Source organism: Micromys minutus (assembly GCF_963924665.1).
Source record: "Micromys minutus genome assembly, chromosome: 11".
Taxonomy (NCBI): Eukaryota; Metazoa; Chordata; class Mammalia; order Rodentia; family Muridae; genus Micromys; species Micromys minutus.
The window spans coordinates 1,068,547-1,084,735 of record NC_137980.1 but is presented as its reverse complement, the minus strand read 5'-3'; the positions used below and the strand labels follow the sequence as shown (position 1 = coordinate 1,084,735).

The following is a 16,189-nucleotide window of genomic DNA, read 5'->3' as shown; positions in this document are numbered from 1 at the left end:
TTTCAAAGAGTTCCAAGCAACATAGCTAACCAAATAGACAGCTAAGGAGTCTCTGAGCACATTTTCAAAATTAGAAACTGGGTTCAAGGTTATAAAAACACTGATGTTGTATGGTAATAAAACTGCAGTGATTTAGATTGTACAGAGTCTGTAAAGGTTTTAAACATACACTTGTTAAACTCTAAGACAATTGTATTGCATAATTTAGCCAGTTTATTTTTATTTTGAATCATGTTTAATCAAATTGGCTATAGTATATTGAAAGGGTAAGCTGTGTGCAATGCTTAGAAAAATATAGGTTTTCTCTAAATATAAGAAAAACATCCCTTTAGTTATTTTTTTACAGATGATTTAATTCTACAGCCCACATTACTAACATTTAAAGTTAATAGTTTAATGATGTGATAGTTTTTCGTTTCCTGATTTAAAAGGTTGTTTTTACCTTCACTTAGTATGTGCGTATATACACATATGTATATACATGTATAAGTATATACAGTCGTGTGTGAAAGAGCACATATATGTGCAGTTGGTTCTTCCTTCCTCCATGTGGGCTCTAGAGATTAAACTCAGACAGCACATGTCTTTGCTCACTGAGACTTCCCCTTTGAAACTGACTTCAAACTCTTGTTGTAGCCCAGGCTAGCCTCAGACTTGTACCTTTACTACTTTAGCTCCCCTGGTGCTCATCTTGCATATATGCTACCATACCTGGCTTGTACTAGCTTTTCATGAATAAGAATTTTTAGTTGAGGGGAACAAATTAACAGAGAAATGAAGAATTAAGGGGTAAGATCTATTGTTTAAGTAACACAGTGCAGCAAGTATCCATAAGCTAGCCAGCCTTATAGAAATCAAAGGTTAATAATACCTCTCTTTTAACCTAACTCAATTAAGTAATCCTTTAAAAATGCATAAATATCTGCATTGTGTTATTAAAGTAGTCTAAAGAGTTAATGTATGAACCAGGAGAAAATACCCCTTCACACTCCACATGCTTCATACATGGTGTAAGATTCACTGTGTGCAGATTCATAACCTTTATCTACATGACACATGTGTCTGTTTCTTTCTCTGTTTTGGCACTCGCTCCTTTGAGAGACTGAGAATAACATCACCTCCAAGTGGTGAAGGAACTGTGGTTCTGTGAGCCTTGCACCCACCCTTCCACCCTTTCTGTTTACCAAGTGTGTCCTAGGAATGTGGGCACTTGGGCGTGTGTCATGAATTAAAGTAGAATAAAGCAAGGCACTGCAGGCCCAGCCAGCTCTCTGATTCTGGGTGGGCTTGGCTGTCACTCTTCTTATGTGCATTAATCACTTGCATTCTAAATGCTGGTTCCCCCAGTGGGTGCTATGGCGCAGGGTTGAGACCTGGCAGTGGAGGACCAGGACCTGTTACTTCCTTCCCTCCTACCATGCTTTTGCAGTTCATGCCAGAGTAGGTTTTCTTTTTCCTTGTCAAGAGTACAGTATTCTTTTCTTCCTTCACAAAAGCTTGGCAACTTCCCTTCAAAGTAGATTAGAACAGGTAGACAATTAGGCCTTGCTTGCTCTGATTGCCAGAGTCTGATGTGTGACTTCTTAAGGGCAGAGGTTCTGGATTTCCCCAACTGATTGAGCATGGAAGTTCCCATGAGGGTGAGATTCAAAACTCCAGCCAAGGATCTAATAAAGTCATCAATAGTTAGTAAAATAATTTCAATAAGAGCCATAACTAAGTGGTTCCAATGAGGGATTGTGGCCATACAATTTAAGGTTGCAGCCCTAATTTGGACAACTGTACTTGAAAATGTTAGTAGACCAAGGCACTGTGTGGAGTTGTAGATCCAAGACCTCAGGGCTTTCTGTAGTTTCTGTAGGCTCCAGTAGTCTGCTACACACACACACACACACACACACACACACACACACACACACACACACTGGGGAGTGTGTGTTTATTCTTTAGAAGAAAGCCCTGCCAGGCTGAACAAAGACATGTGTGATAAAGAAACATATTTACCCCCTGTTGCATGAGTGGCTCTCAGGGATCCACGATCCCTGGATTCCCTGGCCACCACTTAGCAAGTGGCCTGGTGCTACTTTACAGGCAGCAGATGAAGTGCTCCAGGGAGTGTCCCCCTCAGAGATGTGATTAGAGGTGCCACTATGAGGCAACTGTGATTGCCTATATGCAGTTTTCCGTGTTTGTTATCAAAGCAAACTGAACACTTTCCACTTTGTGCTGTGCTTTCTCCTGATAGATTAATTGCCTGAGGAATTGCAAGACCTACCAAGCCAGGAAGCCTCTGTGGTTTTATAATACATCTCTCAAGTTTTTCCTTAATAAACCGATGCTCGCAGATGTTGTCTTTGAAATACAAGGTATGGCTCAGTGGTTACAGAGCTCACTCTGCATTTTTCTTACTTGCTTCTCTCAGGTTCTAGTTCAGCTTCAAATACATAAAGTAATACCAGCTGAACTGTAAGGAAATCACTTTATAAACTAAGAAAAGGAATTTACATTTCCCTCCGTCCATATCTCACCTCATCTGGGATGGGGATGGGGAATGATCCTCTCTGTTTTCATTTCTGTGTTTCTTAAGATCCTGTTTTTAATTTATCCGAAGTTAGCTCTCTTAAAAGCTCATTGTCTCTTGCTTGATTTATTCAATTTTTTTAAAAAAAAATTGTCTGACCTACATGAGGCATTCACAGTTATTGCTAAATGTGTCCCTGGCAGCACTGTGAGAATTACTATCGCCAGAGCAACTGAAAACTGCCTCTTATCTCTGTGGGAAATAATGCTGCCTAATTTTAATAAAGACGAGCTGTCTTGGAAGCCCATTACTGATTACTTGCATGGATAATTCTGCCACATTACTAGATCAAATGCATAATTTTAAAGATGAATTGTCAGATAGCTTCAATTACACAAGGTCAAAAGGAGTTGTTTGCAAATAAATTAAGTAGGGCTTAAGATCGGCCATTGTAAAGAGGGAGATGTATTTCTAATTTGGAAATGTGTGGGAGCTGGTATAGTTTACTTTGCAGTACCTTTCCCCAGCAATATCTCTCTGCTTTTAACTTTGTTCCTATGTCAAGAAAACCAGTGAACTGAACTTTTTGTTTTTAAAAAAGCTCTGTTGGCAGCACCATATGCCGTGTGAGCCGGGGACTCTGAAAGTGGGACAGTATGCGAGACCTTGAGATCGATTTGAGACTCAAGGGGCAGGGAAACAAGAAGAAGCCATAGACTAACTATAGCTCTCTCATCGGGTTAGAAGACCCACAGCTGACTAACCGTTAGCCACTGGCAGTGGTGCACTTGGATTTTATTAACGGCCGAAATGAAAAGTCCAAAGCGTCTGCCTGAGGCCAGCTTCATAATACTCGTTTGTAGGTGGAGAACTTGTCCTTAGAGGCCCAGCCAGTGGCAATCCCAGAACTAGCTCCTAGGGGAATACTGTTGATGAAGGCATTTGTGGAAGTCCCTGGGTGTTTCTGTCAACCAGAGAAACACCAGAAAGGATAGCTAAGCAGCTTCACATTCCAACAGAAAACACTACATCTATTTTTAAGAAGAAACTTAACCTACAAATTAGAAAGATTTCTATCTCTACCAAATTAATCATCTCCAGTCTGTTTTTGAAAGAATTCAGTGTTCTGAAGGAAGGTAACTGATGAGGCCAGAGATGGCTCTTTTCCAAATGACTTCTTGAGCGCCACTGAGGTCTCTCTTTTACCACATCCACGATGTACCCCTGATTAGTCACAGGCTGAACCGACTCTGAAAAACCCCCAGGAGTTCTGGGCCCACATAACAACTTACAGTAGGTTTTTCATGAGGGGTGAATGTGGCGGGAGGGTAATCTGAAGTGTATATGGTGAACATACATGTGTCGATCCTGCTTCTAAGCTGAAAGGTAAGTTCTGAGGAATGTCTTCCAAGACCTGTATGTTAAACAAGTTGGCATTTGTGGGTCTCCTGGATGGTCCTTGCCTAATAGTTGTATGGCTAGGGCTAGCCAGTTTCTTACCACTTGTACAGCATTTGATACAATTACAATACAGTCGGGCCAGAATTTTTTTTTTTTATTTTAAACAGGATATCTTGCTGTACTGAGTTCACTGTGTAGACCAGCCTAGCCTCGAACTCACTGCCTGCCTCTGTCTTCCAAGTGCTGAGATTAAAGACGTGCACCAGTCCACCTGGCTGTGGAATTCATTTCTTAAGGTATGGTCAAGTTCTAGGTTTTGTTTGTTTGTTTGTTTTGTTTGATTGTTTTTGGTTTTCTGATTTTTTTTTTTTTTTTTTTTTTGGTTGCCTCCTGCCCTTTTACCTTAAATAAACTAGGTCTCCTTGGTTGATATTCTGGATGTTCATAAACCCTCAATTTTTTCACTGAACTCTAGGCCCATAGAAGCGAGAAAGAGGACATCAGACTTCATGGGACTGCAGTTGCAGCCATTTTTGGGTGCTGGAAATCAAAGCTCTGGGACAGTAGCCCATGCTCTTAGCCACTCAGCCATCTCTCGGTCTCTCACTTTTGCTGAACTGTAACATAGCTCCACATTCGCATAGTAGGCATCATTGTCCGTTTGCCGTTAGCATAGGAGGCATTGGCACCAAGCGTTGTGTCAGCATAAACTGCTGAGAAGTTTCTTGAAGGAAATATGCAGCATATGGAAAGTAGAGATTCTTTCCCTTTTAATCTCTTGCTTTTCATCTGCCCTGTCCACTTCCTGACCCTCTCTGCCTGCCCTGCCCACTCACCTCCATGTGCAAGGACTCTGCTTGCCTATCTAGTCATGTGCAGTGTCTGCACATTACCTTCAGGCCCTGGTCCTATGGATAGCCACTCATTCACCTTTGGAAAAGTTATCATTTATTTAATTTGGGGTGTAGGGTGTGTGCCCTAGCAGTCAGGTAGAGGTCAGAAGACAACTTGTGGAAACTGGCTTTCTGCTTCTACTACATGTTCTCCGGAGATCAAACTCAGGTTGTGTGGTTGATGACAAACCCTCTGCCCACTGGGTCATCTCATACACCTCACCTTGATGTTTGTTTTGTTCTGTTTTTTTTGGTCTGGTCTGAAATTCATTTGTTTGTTATGGTGTAACCAACCACTCTTTGAGTTTATAATATAATTACATTTCTTTTTTCCTGCCTCCAAAACTTCCCATAGACCCTTCTGTGTTCTCCAAATTTGTGGCCTCTTTTTTTCACTAATTGCTATTGAATGCATATATATACGTACATATATATCCCTAACTATAACCTGCTCGGTCCATATAATATTCAAGGATAATTACTGGCACTTTGGTGTGCTCTTTTCTAGGAAAGACCGCCTCCCTGCTCCCAGCTTTTCTCAGTTGCCTATAGTTCTTTGTGTAGGGTTAAGACACTTTGGTGTGTCTATTGATATCATCCTTGTTTAGCTCAAGTTTGGGCAGTCATGTTGGTGAGACTTTATTTATAGCATCTGACCTTCTAGGAGACACAATCTCACAGCAAATCGCCTGATCCTTGGCTCTTCCAGTCATTCTGCCTTCTCTTCTACAATGTTTCCTGGGCCTTAGATGCAGGAATGTTCTGTAGATGTATCCATTGGGACTGGGCTCCATAATTCTGCATTTTGATTGGTTGTGGTTTTCTGTATAGCAGTCTGCATTTGCAGAAGGCTCCTTGAGGAAGGGTGAGAACTACAAATATTTATGGGTTGTGGTTAGGCACCATGCTGCTTCAGTTACGCTGGTTGGTGGTTTGTCTCCAAAAACTATAACTTCACTAGCCCCGAGTAGTTAACTAGGTTTCCAGTACCGGGCATGGTTTTCTTCTTGTTGGTCTTAAATCCAATTACAGAGCTGTTGGCTCTCTCCAAGGTATGCTTGCTCCTGCTGCACCCTCAGGGTTATTGGGTTATGCTGCTCATTGATACGCTTCATGGGTCTCATAGCTGTGTGAGACTGTTGGCTGCTCCCCTCCTTTGGAAGCTTGCCTGATGCAATAGGCTGTATGTTTTGGGAGTCTCTTGAATAGCCCTGGCCAACGACTCAAAAGAGGACTTCTCATGTCTGATACTAGAATTTTTTTTTAGGCTGTCTTTGGCTCTTGGAGGTAATACCATTGGTCTTTTTAGTTAAATTGTTAATCGTATGACTTCTTGTGGCGTCTTCAGATATCCTTACTGTTCCTCTACATACATGTCTCCTGCTTCTGGATTTACTTCCCTCACCCTTCCTAAAGAGCCCCATCCTCCCATTTCCTTGATTATATCACTTGTACACAGTAACCAGTCAGTATGATCTTTTCCAGTTCTGTTCATTGAACTGCAAAGTCCATGGCTTCATTTTTCTCTATAGCTGCATAGGATTCCCAGTGTACAGGTAGCACATTTTTATTATCCCTCTGTTGCAGTAAATATTTAAAAAATAAAATATTAGTTTATTTCTTAATCGGCCCTGAGGTCTCACTCCTCAGGGCCCACCCTAATACGAAGCCTCGAGCACCTCTGGAGCCCGGTCCAAGCCACCAGCCCAACTTGTCTGTGCAATTCCCTTCCCTGGCAGTTTTCTACTGCCTGTTCTCTGCCTCCATCCCGGGGTATTTCCCTACCCCAAAATTCCACATAAATACAACTCTACAGCCTGATAGCTTTTCATACAAGTTTATATATTCAACTCTCAATTCACAAACCCTCTACACAATAAGATTACATCAAATAGACAAAGATACAAACTGCCCTTCTATGAGATACTAGACCTATAAAATCCTTAATGTACATAGCTATTTAAGGCCATCAATCTCACCTGGGTTCAGCTAGTCCTTGGGAAACTCTTGCCAGGACCTTCATTCACCCTCAGTCCTCTGACCTCCTCAGACCTCTCAGCCCTCTCCATCTCCTTCGCCTCGCCCAGTTACTGGCTTTCCTTTATTTTACTAATTAAAATGGGAAGGTTCAGTGGGGGACAAGGCTGCCCTTCTTGGGGAAGTGGAATTAACATTAAAATAAAAACAGCTTCAGGACAATCTTTCCTCTGCCAGTTGTAGGGCATTTAGATTGTTTCCAAGTTCTAGCACCTTGCTTTTTGAGACAAGGACTGTTCACTGGGACCTGTGACTTGCTGGTTAGGATAGGCTCCCTGGCAAATTATCCCCAGTTCCTGCAGCTGCCACCTCCCTGCCCTGGTGGAATGGCAGCCTGTGCTACTGCCAACTTGTTGTACGCAAGTTGTAGGCATTATGCTCAGTTCTACAAAACTTTCTTAGGAAGCCCTTTATAGACTGAAGTCCTGCTTCACCTCTGTCTAGTGGTCTGTGGATTTGTTTGTTTGTTTTTGCTGTTACTTTGTTTTAATGGAAATAAATGGCTGTGTGCAGTGTGACTGTGTGTTTGACTTGTGATTAATCATTAATTTAAACGTTTCATATCAAGAGCAGGAAGGGAAAACACTCATATATTGAAACTGTTTTATACTAAAACTAAGACAAACCCTTAGAGTAATAGTTGGACAATAACTCTCCTTATACCTTAATTACAAACCCTTTTATAAGTTGTGGTGAAATCTTAGCCAAACGTGCAACATTTTTCTTTGTATGTTTTGCCTAAAATATTTACAATTCAAAGACTATTCTGAAAAAGTCATGTTTGTGAGCTGATTGACATCCAGATGTTATTGCAGTATCTTTAACACAGCTTAAAGAAGAAATATGAGAAAGATAGTGCAAGAATGAAATTAGTATTTATTTAAGCATATTTCTCCATGCAATAGTAGCAGTACATCTTTGGCTTCTTCATTCCAGTTGTGATTGTAGATGTCACATAACCTGTTGAAGTTTTCTGATCCTAAGTGAGGATCAGGGGAACAGCTGGGTCCAGAACTGACACGTTGCTACCCTTGGCTGAGGAGATATCGACAGACTGAAAAGACGTAGCTGGGATTTGTGCTGAGGTGGATGTTTATGTACACTTGGTTGTGTTTCTGTTTCTGGCCCTTTACTGTTGACCAGAACTACCAGGAGAGAAGACAGGTAGTTTGATGAGTGACCTTAAAGTTTTAACAATGTGTATTCAAAATGTGAAACACTGTAGTTTTCTTTCCTATAATGGGGACTCCAATTTCCACTTGTGGAGTGGCTACAGGGGTTGTAATAATGCACATAAGGACTAGCAGAGACTGAAGCGTGAGCTCCATTCCTCTCCCTTTGTAGTGACAGTTGAAACTGAACCCAGTCTAAAGGCCAGTAGCTACTGTGGGCTGGAATGGGATATAAAACCGTGACATGGAGTATTATCCTTGTGGTAGGAAGTCATGTATAGAGATAAACTTGTTAAAATATTCATCTTGGAAAATGTACAGAGGTGACCGAGATAGGGCTCCTCTGCATTTGACTCCATGTTACACAAAACACTGTTTAACAAAAACCTCATTCCCTTCTTACTTACTTAACACAGTCCGTGTTTTAAATTTCTCTTGAGGTGAACAAGTGTCTATTTTCCCAAGCAGTGTTCCTAAATTTTACTGTTGAAATCTCATATAATAGAAAGGTGCAGCAAATGTATTTTATTTCAATACACAATCAAAAATACCTTTGATGACCTATGTACAGTGAAGAGTGGCTGGCTGTGTAATCGTTTCAGGCTTGTTCTTTGTATTAGAAAAAGTTTTTTTTTTTTTAATTATAACATGGAATATGTATGACAGGAAAAGATGCTCAGCCTTGGTATGTTCAAAGACCAGATTTACCTTTTAACAAAAATTATAGCTTCTATACCCTTATGTAATCACTTGCAATCAGTTGCCAGCTATTGTACATGCATAATATATATATATATGTATATATATATGCTGCATTATATTGTTAGTGATGCATAAATATACTGTTTAAAACAGATAACTATGGGCTGGAGAGATGAGTCAGTGTCAGTCAGTAACTGTTCTTCAAGAGGTCGCTGGTTTGGTCCCCGGAACCTAGGATGACTATCTATGACTCTACTTTCAGGGTATCTGAAGGTGTCTTCTGACCTCCTTGGGTGCACACACACAGACCACACACTAGAAAAACAAAACAAAACAGAAAACAGGTAACTGTATTTAGGCTTCAAATTACATTTTCACAACATAAGTTTTAAAACACCAAAATAGTCATTTAATGGGTTGTGGAGTAGGATTTCATATCCCCTTCACTGAAAGTATAATGGTTCTCAAAACTAAATGCTAATCTTTAGATGGATCTAAAATCAGCCAGGCATATCTTTATATGTGACTTCTACACCATGCTTGCAGTCTCAGTGCTTGAGAGCAAAGACAAGCAGATTCTGGTGACTTACAGAGTGACAGGTTCACTGAGAGAGTCTGTTTCAAAAAAAAAAAAAATTAAATGTAGAAAAGAAATTAAATCCTGACGTGAACCACTGGTGCACACATCTTACAGCATTATCAACAGAAAGCTCTGGTACAGTTCAAGCCCTGCTTTTGAAATCCATCCCTGTTTACTATCCACTTGATAGTAATAGTCGGTCTTAATTCATCTGCTTAATTCAAGTGATAGACCATCCAGTTTGTTTAAGCTATGCCTCTATTTTTCAAATGATGCTCCACTTATCTTGAAATAGTTTAAACTCTAAAATTATAAGTCAGATTGCATTGCCAATTTGAATTCCTTGTTAATTGGTCTCTACAAATGTATCCAGCATGCTTCAATTATGGAAGCTGGCCCTTCTGGTAAACGGTACTGCTACACTGCAGCTGGGAGGGTTGTGTTGACAAAGGGAAGATGCAGTGGACAGGTGGTGTTTGCTGCTGGGAGTAGGAGTATGGACATGCAAGTCACAGTGACAACCTGTGGGGCTTGGCTGGCAGTATCAGAGGTTGATTAACGAGCCTTAGGAGACACTGGCTCTGGGAAATATCTCTGAGTTTAAATGGACCTCTTTTCTTTCTAGGACAATGAAGTATTTTGCTTGGACTTAGAAAGGTTGAAGAACCAATCATTGTGAATACTTTAAAAGAGAATGTATTTATGTATGTGCGATAAATATTATGAAATCACACAAATTAATGGGCAGAATATTGTGGTTTGGCTCACTGCATTTCTTTCTTAAAGGTGACAGCTTTATGGATCCCACTGGGCCTGGGATCCTCCACAACTTGAATTTCCACTCTGCCTTCCTCATCTTTGTATTTTCCATTGTACTGCTAGGAAAGTGTTAGTGAACCACCCTACACCCCCCAAAAAAACAGACAGGGGCCGATTTGATGCAAATCACAACAGGGTCTTTATTAGAGCTAGCCTGGGCCCTTCAGCCCACCATCAGCCCACAGGATGGTTTTGGTGGAAAGGAGCCCTGCCTGGAATATCTACCAGGGTGAGGCTTTATAGAAAGCAGCAAGTGGGGGTGGGGTGGGGTGAGTGTTTCTAGCCTGGCAAGCATCTATTTGGAGAGCTACTATGACCTTTTGCTTAATTGGCTGGTGCTGGGAGTCAGACCATAGTTTCTGCTTCACTCTGCATTGGTGGTCATGAGGCAGGGGGTGGGCTTGTTGGCAATTAACTTGGAAATACTGGATTTGTTGTGGTTAGCCTAGAAACTGGATCTAGGCTAGCATTTTATTGGGGGATAATTTGGAAACTAATGCTAGGAACTGGCCTGTTAGTTTACCTGAGTTTAAGTTCTTTAAAATGGAGTCTGAACTTAAAGGGTTTGGTCACTCACCATTTCTGTCACCGTGATGGTGGTTGTTCAGTGATAATCTGTGGGGCTGAAGGCTGCTATGTGGATTCGGGGACTCCTTACCTGGTAGATATTATAACATCAGGAGCCTCACGAGTTCCATGTCATCCTGTCTGGTGCTGTCTTTGTGAAGTAAAACAGTATCTGGAAAACTTAAGTCAGGGTGGAGCTCGGCGGCTCCCCATTTCACAGAAAAGGCACTGCTTGTGTGCAGCAGTGGGAGGATGGCGTGGCCATGGTCCCCGAGGTCTAGACTGAGCTCCTTGGCTTGGCTCTGGAGATCCTCTTTGCCGTTCCTCCTGTGAGGTAGGCTCTCTGCTTTGCTTTTGCAGTTCCGCCTTTTCTGGTATGGGGAAGCCTGACCAAGACAGTTCTCTGAGCTTAATCACAAGGTAATGATTGAGCTCTCTACCTGGGCTGGACATGGGCAGAGGTGGCAGTATTTCAAACCAGTCAGGATGGATGGATGCTGTTATAAAAGCACAAGGCAAAATTTGTCATTTCAGTTCTTTGGTCTTAAGGAAGTCTAAACTAACTGTTTTGCAGATTGTTGGGTTCTAAGGCAAGTTTTAAACTTTTCTGTTTCTCAGCTGTTATAAGAAGCCTCTGGAGCCAATGCCAGTTAGCTCCCCAGTGTGGGTTCTGCACAGGGGCCCGGCCCATCACGGACAGTGGCACTCCAGTTAAAACATGCTGTCTTACATGTTACAGCATTACAGTTTTTGATTTGTTTACCTCTCTCAACTTTCAGGAGCAACTGTGCCAGCCCACAGAGCCATCTTGGTGGCGAGATGTGAAGTAATGGCTGCCATGTTTAATGGTAATTATATGGAAGCCAAGAGTGTACTGATTCCAGTTTACGGCGTTTCCAAAGAGACATTCTTGTCATTTTTAGAATACTTATACACAGACTCTTGTTGCCCAGGTACGAAGTATGCATGATACAAGACAATATCTCATCACATTTTTTTCTTACTCGTTTTGATAGATTGCTCTCTGTCTGTTTTGTTTAAGGTCTGAGTTGATACTGTGGCATTTGCTGAGCAGTTTGTAGTTGAGATAGGGAGAACGTTGCATTCTCAGTTAGCTCAAATGAAAGAGCAGTGCTTGGGACCTTCTAAGTAATCACCAGTCCTAGCTGGCAGTAACAGCAAGGTTACTGGTTATCTTAGATACCCAGGAACAGTTATTTGGGGTCCGTAGTGGCTGCTTTAATTTTAGAGTTTAGGGATCACTACCTCTTCAATAAGAAAAGGGCTAGACAATAGATTTCATGGTCCTCACATCTGACTGAGATATTTTTCAGGACCTTTAATATTGTGAGACTCCTGTGATCTTTCCAGTTCTTAGAATGTAGAATATTTAAAGGCTGCACTGACTTCCAAAGTCAGACTCCCTTAAAATTGGCATCTCTGAAAAACATTCCCTGAGATGTTTAGAATCCCAGTACACTATAGAATTTATTTCTAAATTTACTAACCGAAGGCTCTCATTAACCAGAACACCTAATAATATTATTAGTAATTAATAATGAGTAGCACATACACACTAGAACAGATTTTGTGAGATTACCATAGCACAATCCTTTGAACAAGGTGCCCCTTGGAGTGTTTTATCCCATGTGACCACCAGATGGCTCCCTTCTCAAACACAGCTCAAATGAGAAAATTTCATCTATAATCAATTTTCTCAGTCTTCCTTCCCAGTTCAGTGTTTTAATGCCGGTTGTTAATGCAGTTGTTAATTCCAGTATTAATAAGGATTGGGTGTCAATTTTGCTTGGCAAAAATGAAAGCATTGGCTATTAGTGGAAATAAATGTTACTATTTTCTCAGTACTGGTAAATTTGAATCCGCAATAAAAATTTTGATCACTAATCAGAAAAAATGCTTAAAAACATAATAGCAACTATAGTGCACAACACTTTATGATTTAAAAGGGTATTTGGGAAAATTAATTAAAAATCAGAGTTAAGTTAAATACTAGTTTATATGTGTGCACATGTAAGCATTTTTTTAATCAAGAAAAGTGGAGACTATTAGTCTATTTATATTAAGTATTGACAAAATAACAATGTTGTTGATGTCATAACTACAATGGAATGTAATAAATGTAAGAAATAGAATTACATACCAGTAATGCACCAGGCATGGTGGCACATACCTTTAATTCCAGCACTCAGGAAGCAGAGGCATGTGAATTTCTGAGTTTGAGGCCAGCTTGTCTCATTCCAAGATATCAATCACCCTATTCTAGGATAGCTAGATAACCTATCTTGAAAAACCAAAATTAACCAACCAACCAAATAAATAAGTGTGCTTGCCTGAGTGCATGTCAATTTACAGTTGTTGATGCTGATGTTATAGCTCTGGCTGGGCTAACTCACTATGTAGACCAGACTTACTTCAGCCTCACAGAGAACCATCTGTACTGGGATTAAAATATGCACCAATTACACCCAGCCTGAGTTGTGTGTGTGTTCTTTTTGTTTCTCAAAGCAGTGGTCTAACTATTCATCTTCTCTTGTTTTTCCTCTCACCAGCTGGCATTTTTCAGGCCATGTGCCTCCTGATCTGTGCTGAGATGTACCAGGTCTCCAGACTACAGCACATCTGTGAACTGTTCATCATCACACAGCTACAGAGCATGCCCAGCAGGGAGCTGGCCTCCATGAACCTTGACATTGTGGACCTGCTTAAAAAGGCCAAGGTGGTTGACCTGTGGTTGAGTGGGATTAGGGCTCTTTTGATTTAAAATATACATATACTAATCCAGGTTCCTTGAGTTGGCTGTGCTGTGAACATTGGCATTACAGGAAATAGAATTTTCTTCCTACATTACAGAAAGGAAAACGGCAGAATTAGTCTGTCCATACCAACTGACATAGTTACCAAAACTCTAGTGTCTCTCATTCATTCATTCCATAAGCATGTTGTTGAGTTCAGTGGCATGGTGAACTTTGCTGAGCTCACTGACATGTCCTGCTGCATTAGGAATCTAGGAAAATTAAAAGCATAAAGTTGGGCATCACTTTACTCAAACTTTACTCACAGCTTCTGCCTCCCGTCCAAGCCCAGGACCTCGATGTTAATGCATGGTGCTCCTGCTAATTCTAGGAAGCACATGCAGTTTACACAAGTCATTCTGAAAAGCTGTGGTTATATGGAAGCTAAAGAGGTGGCTCAGCAGCCTCTATGCCTCAGTGTGGCTGAGCAGAACAGACATGGAATGCATTTTCCTTTTCCTCTCTTGCAGTTTCACCATTCGGACTGCCTTTCCACCTGGCTGCTTCATTTCATCGCCACTAACTACCTCATATTCAGCCAAAAGCCGGAATTCCAAGACCTTTCAGGTACCTTGCTGATCTCTACTTTGAAAAGAAAGTGTTGCAGCCTTATCTGCAGTTGGAGACATCATGAATAGAAACAATTGCTTTAGCATGAGAACATAAATGTAATGCCACCCATTTCCTTTTAGCCAACCTTGTAACCTAGTGCACGTCAGCCTTAGCCCTGTTTCATAAGCAGTGCAGCCTGGGTTACACAAGACATTTTCTAATGATTATTTTATAGTGCTCATTCAAGTTTAATTTGTTTCTTGGTAGGAGAGTTAAGGTGCTGACAAGTGTCCTTAGGTGCCAGTTGGCTATGATAAATGAGACTTCATTAGTCAGGAGCAAACTTTAAATGATATATATTTGAACTTCTTTCCTCTTCATAGAAATATGAATATTGTTTATTATTTATAAGATATCATCTTTAATACTTAGAGAATCTATATGTATATATCTATTAGGAGCTTTGGAATAACAGCTTTCTTACTGAGCAACTATTGTGGAACTTTATATGGAATTACTGATGATAATTGTAGGGGGATTTCTGAGGTAACTGATAAGGATTAAAACGAGGCAGCCAGGCTTGGCAGTGCAAGCTCAGGATTTCTGCATTGGAAACTGGAGGCAATAGGATCCCGAGTTAAGGAGTTCAAGGCCAGTCTCAGCCTCAGAACAAACAGGGTAAGATTCCCTGGAACTGCATAACAGGAAGGAAACTGAGGTGGAGTGTTTGTCAGAGTAGATGATGCATGAAAAGGCCAGGCAAGAGTGCCAGTCAAGGACAAAGAACTCTCCATGAGATGGCTGAGGGTTTGGGGAGTCCCACTTGGGGAATGGTGAACAGGGTAAGTGGTGGGGGGAGAGGGGAGAATGAAACAGGCGGGTTCAGTGCGCCCACTTTGTGTGTATCATGTCTTGGTAGTGACACACAAGACCTGACAACCCTCTTGGCCTCTTTCTGTTCTACACACTGTCACAGAAACATGGAACCCAAGAATCTTGCTGTTGGTTTTGATAGATATATTCAGTCAGTTAACAAAATTCTGCACCTGTTGTCAGCCTGTCCCCTAGCTTGGCACTCAGGTGTTCAGATGCTAGTATAATATAATCAAAGCAAAACCAAGGGCAGATAACATTCACTCTCAACGTTTTGCAAGGAAAAAAAAAAAAAAAAAACCAAAAAACAAAAACTAGGCTTATCATAAAGATAAGGTGTGCTCTGCTTGTAACAAGTCCAAAAGGTGTTCTAACAAGAACAAGACTGTTCTCTTAAGACATTAACTGAACTTCATTCTGGCTCTAGAGCTACTACAACTGTGTCACCTTAGGCCACCTCCATTGTAAAAGAATGAGACCATTCACCATAATTACAGCCTCGAGATAAAGACACTACATACATCATTTTTGTTAGTATCAATAGCTATCACTTATGGAATTGCCTATAAAATGGACAGTGTCCCAAACCAGAGGTATAGGGCATCCTCTCAGGGACTTGGAAGACCCAGATGCTGTGACGGGTCAGTTCTGTCCTTGGTGGGAATTGAGAGAAATCTGAAAGGTCACATCTTTGGTACCTATGGTATGATTCTCCCTAACAGAGAAAACAGCCCTCTGGATAACAGAGAATTATGAAATATGCTAATTCTATAACTATGAACTGGCAACATGTAGCATCAGTGAAGTCTTCCAGGGATTGGTTTTTTTAATCACCATTTAAAATTTTGATTTTATATAATACTACCATATAAAATTTCCAGAGGAAAGTCTGGGTTTACCTTTCTGGTAGCTAGGCAGTGACTGCCCACAAAGGGTTTCTCTCTTCTTGGTGGCCTTCTACACTGGCCATCTGGGATTTGGACGTTCCTGTCATATCCTTGTGGGACTGTTCATTTTCAGCTTTAGAAGCACTCTGGTTATGACTATTAACTGCTTCTCTTCACAGCACCCAGTTTCATTTTTATTTTTCTCTTCTTAAAGACAGGGTATGTGTTTCTTGGACTGGCTCACACTTTGCTTTATAGCCAAGCCTGGTCTTGAACTCCTTACCTTCCTGCCTCTTCCTCTCAAATTTCTAGTAGTGTGTGTGTGTGTGTGTGTGTGTGTGTGTGTGTGTGTATGTGTGTGAAGTTATTTAG

The 16,189-nt window shown here is 41.0% G+C and overlaps 1 protein-coding gene across 1 annotated transcript in view; it reads left to right on the top strand.

The window, feature by feature from the left end:
* RHOBTB3 (Rho related BTB domain containing 3) overlaps positions 1 to 16,189 on the top strand; it is a 49,488-nt gene that overhangs the window by 28,742 nt on the left and 4,557 nt on the right. The window contains exons 8-11 of the mRNA XM_080925786.1: positions 2,246 to 2,366; positions 11,472 to 11,645; positions 13,263 to 13,429; positions 13,976 to 14,072. Of these exons, the coding sequence (XP_080781912.1) occupies positions 2,246 to 2,366; positions 11,472 to 11,645; positions 13,263 to 13,429; positions 13,976 to 14,072 (559 nt within the window). The remainder of the gene's footprint in view (positions 1 to 2,245; positions 2,367 to 11,471; positions 11,646 to 13,262; positions 13,430 to 13,975; positions 14,073 to 16,189) is intronic.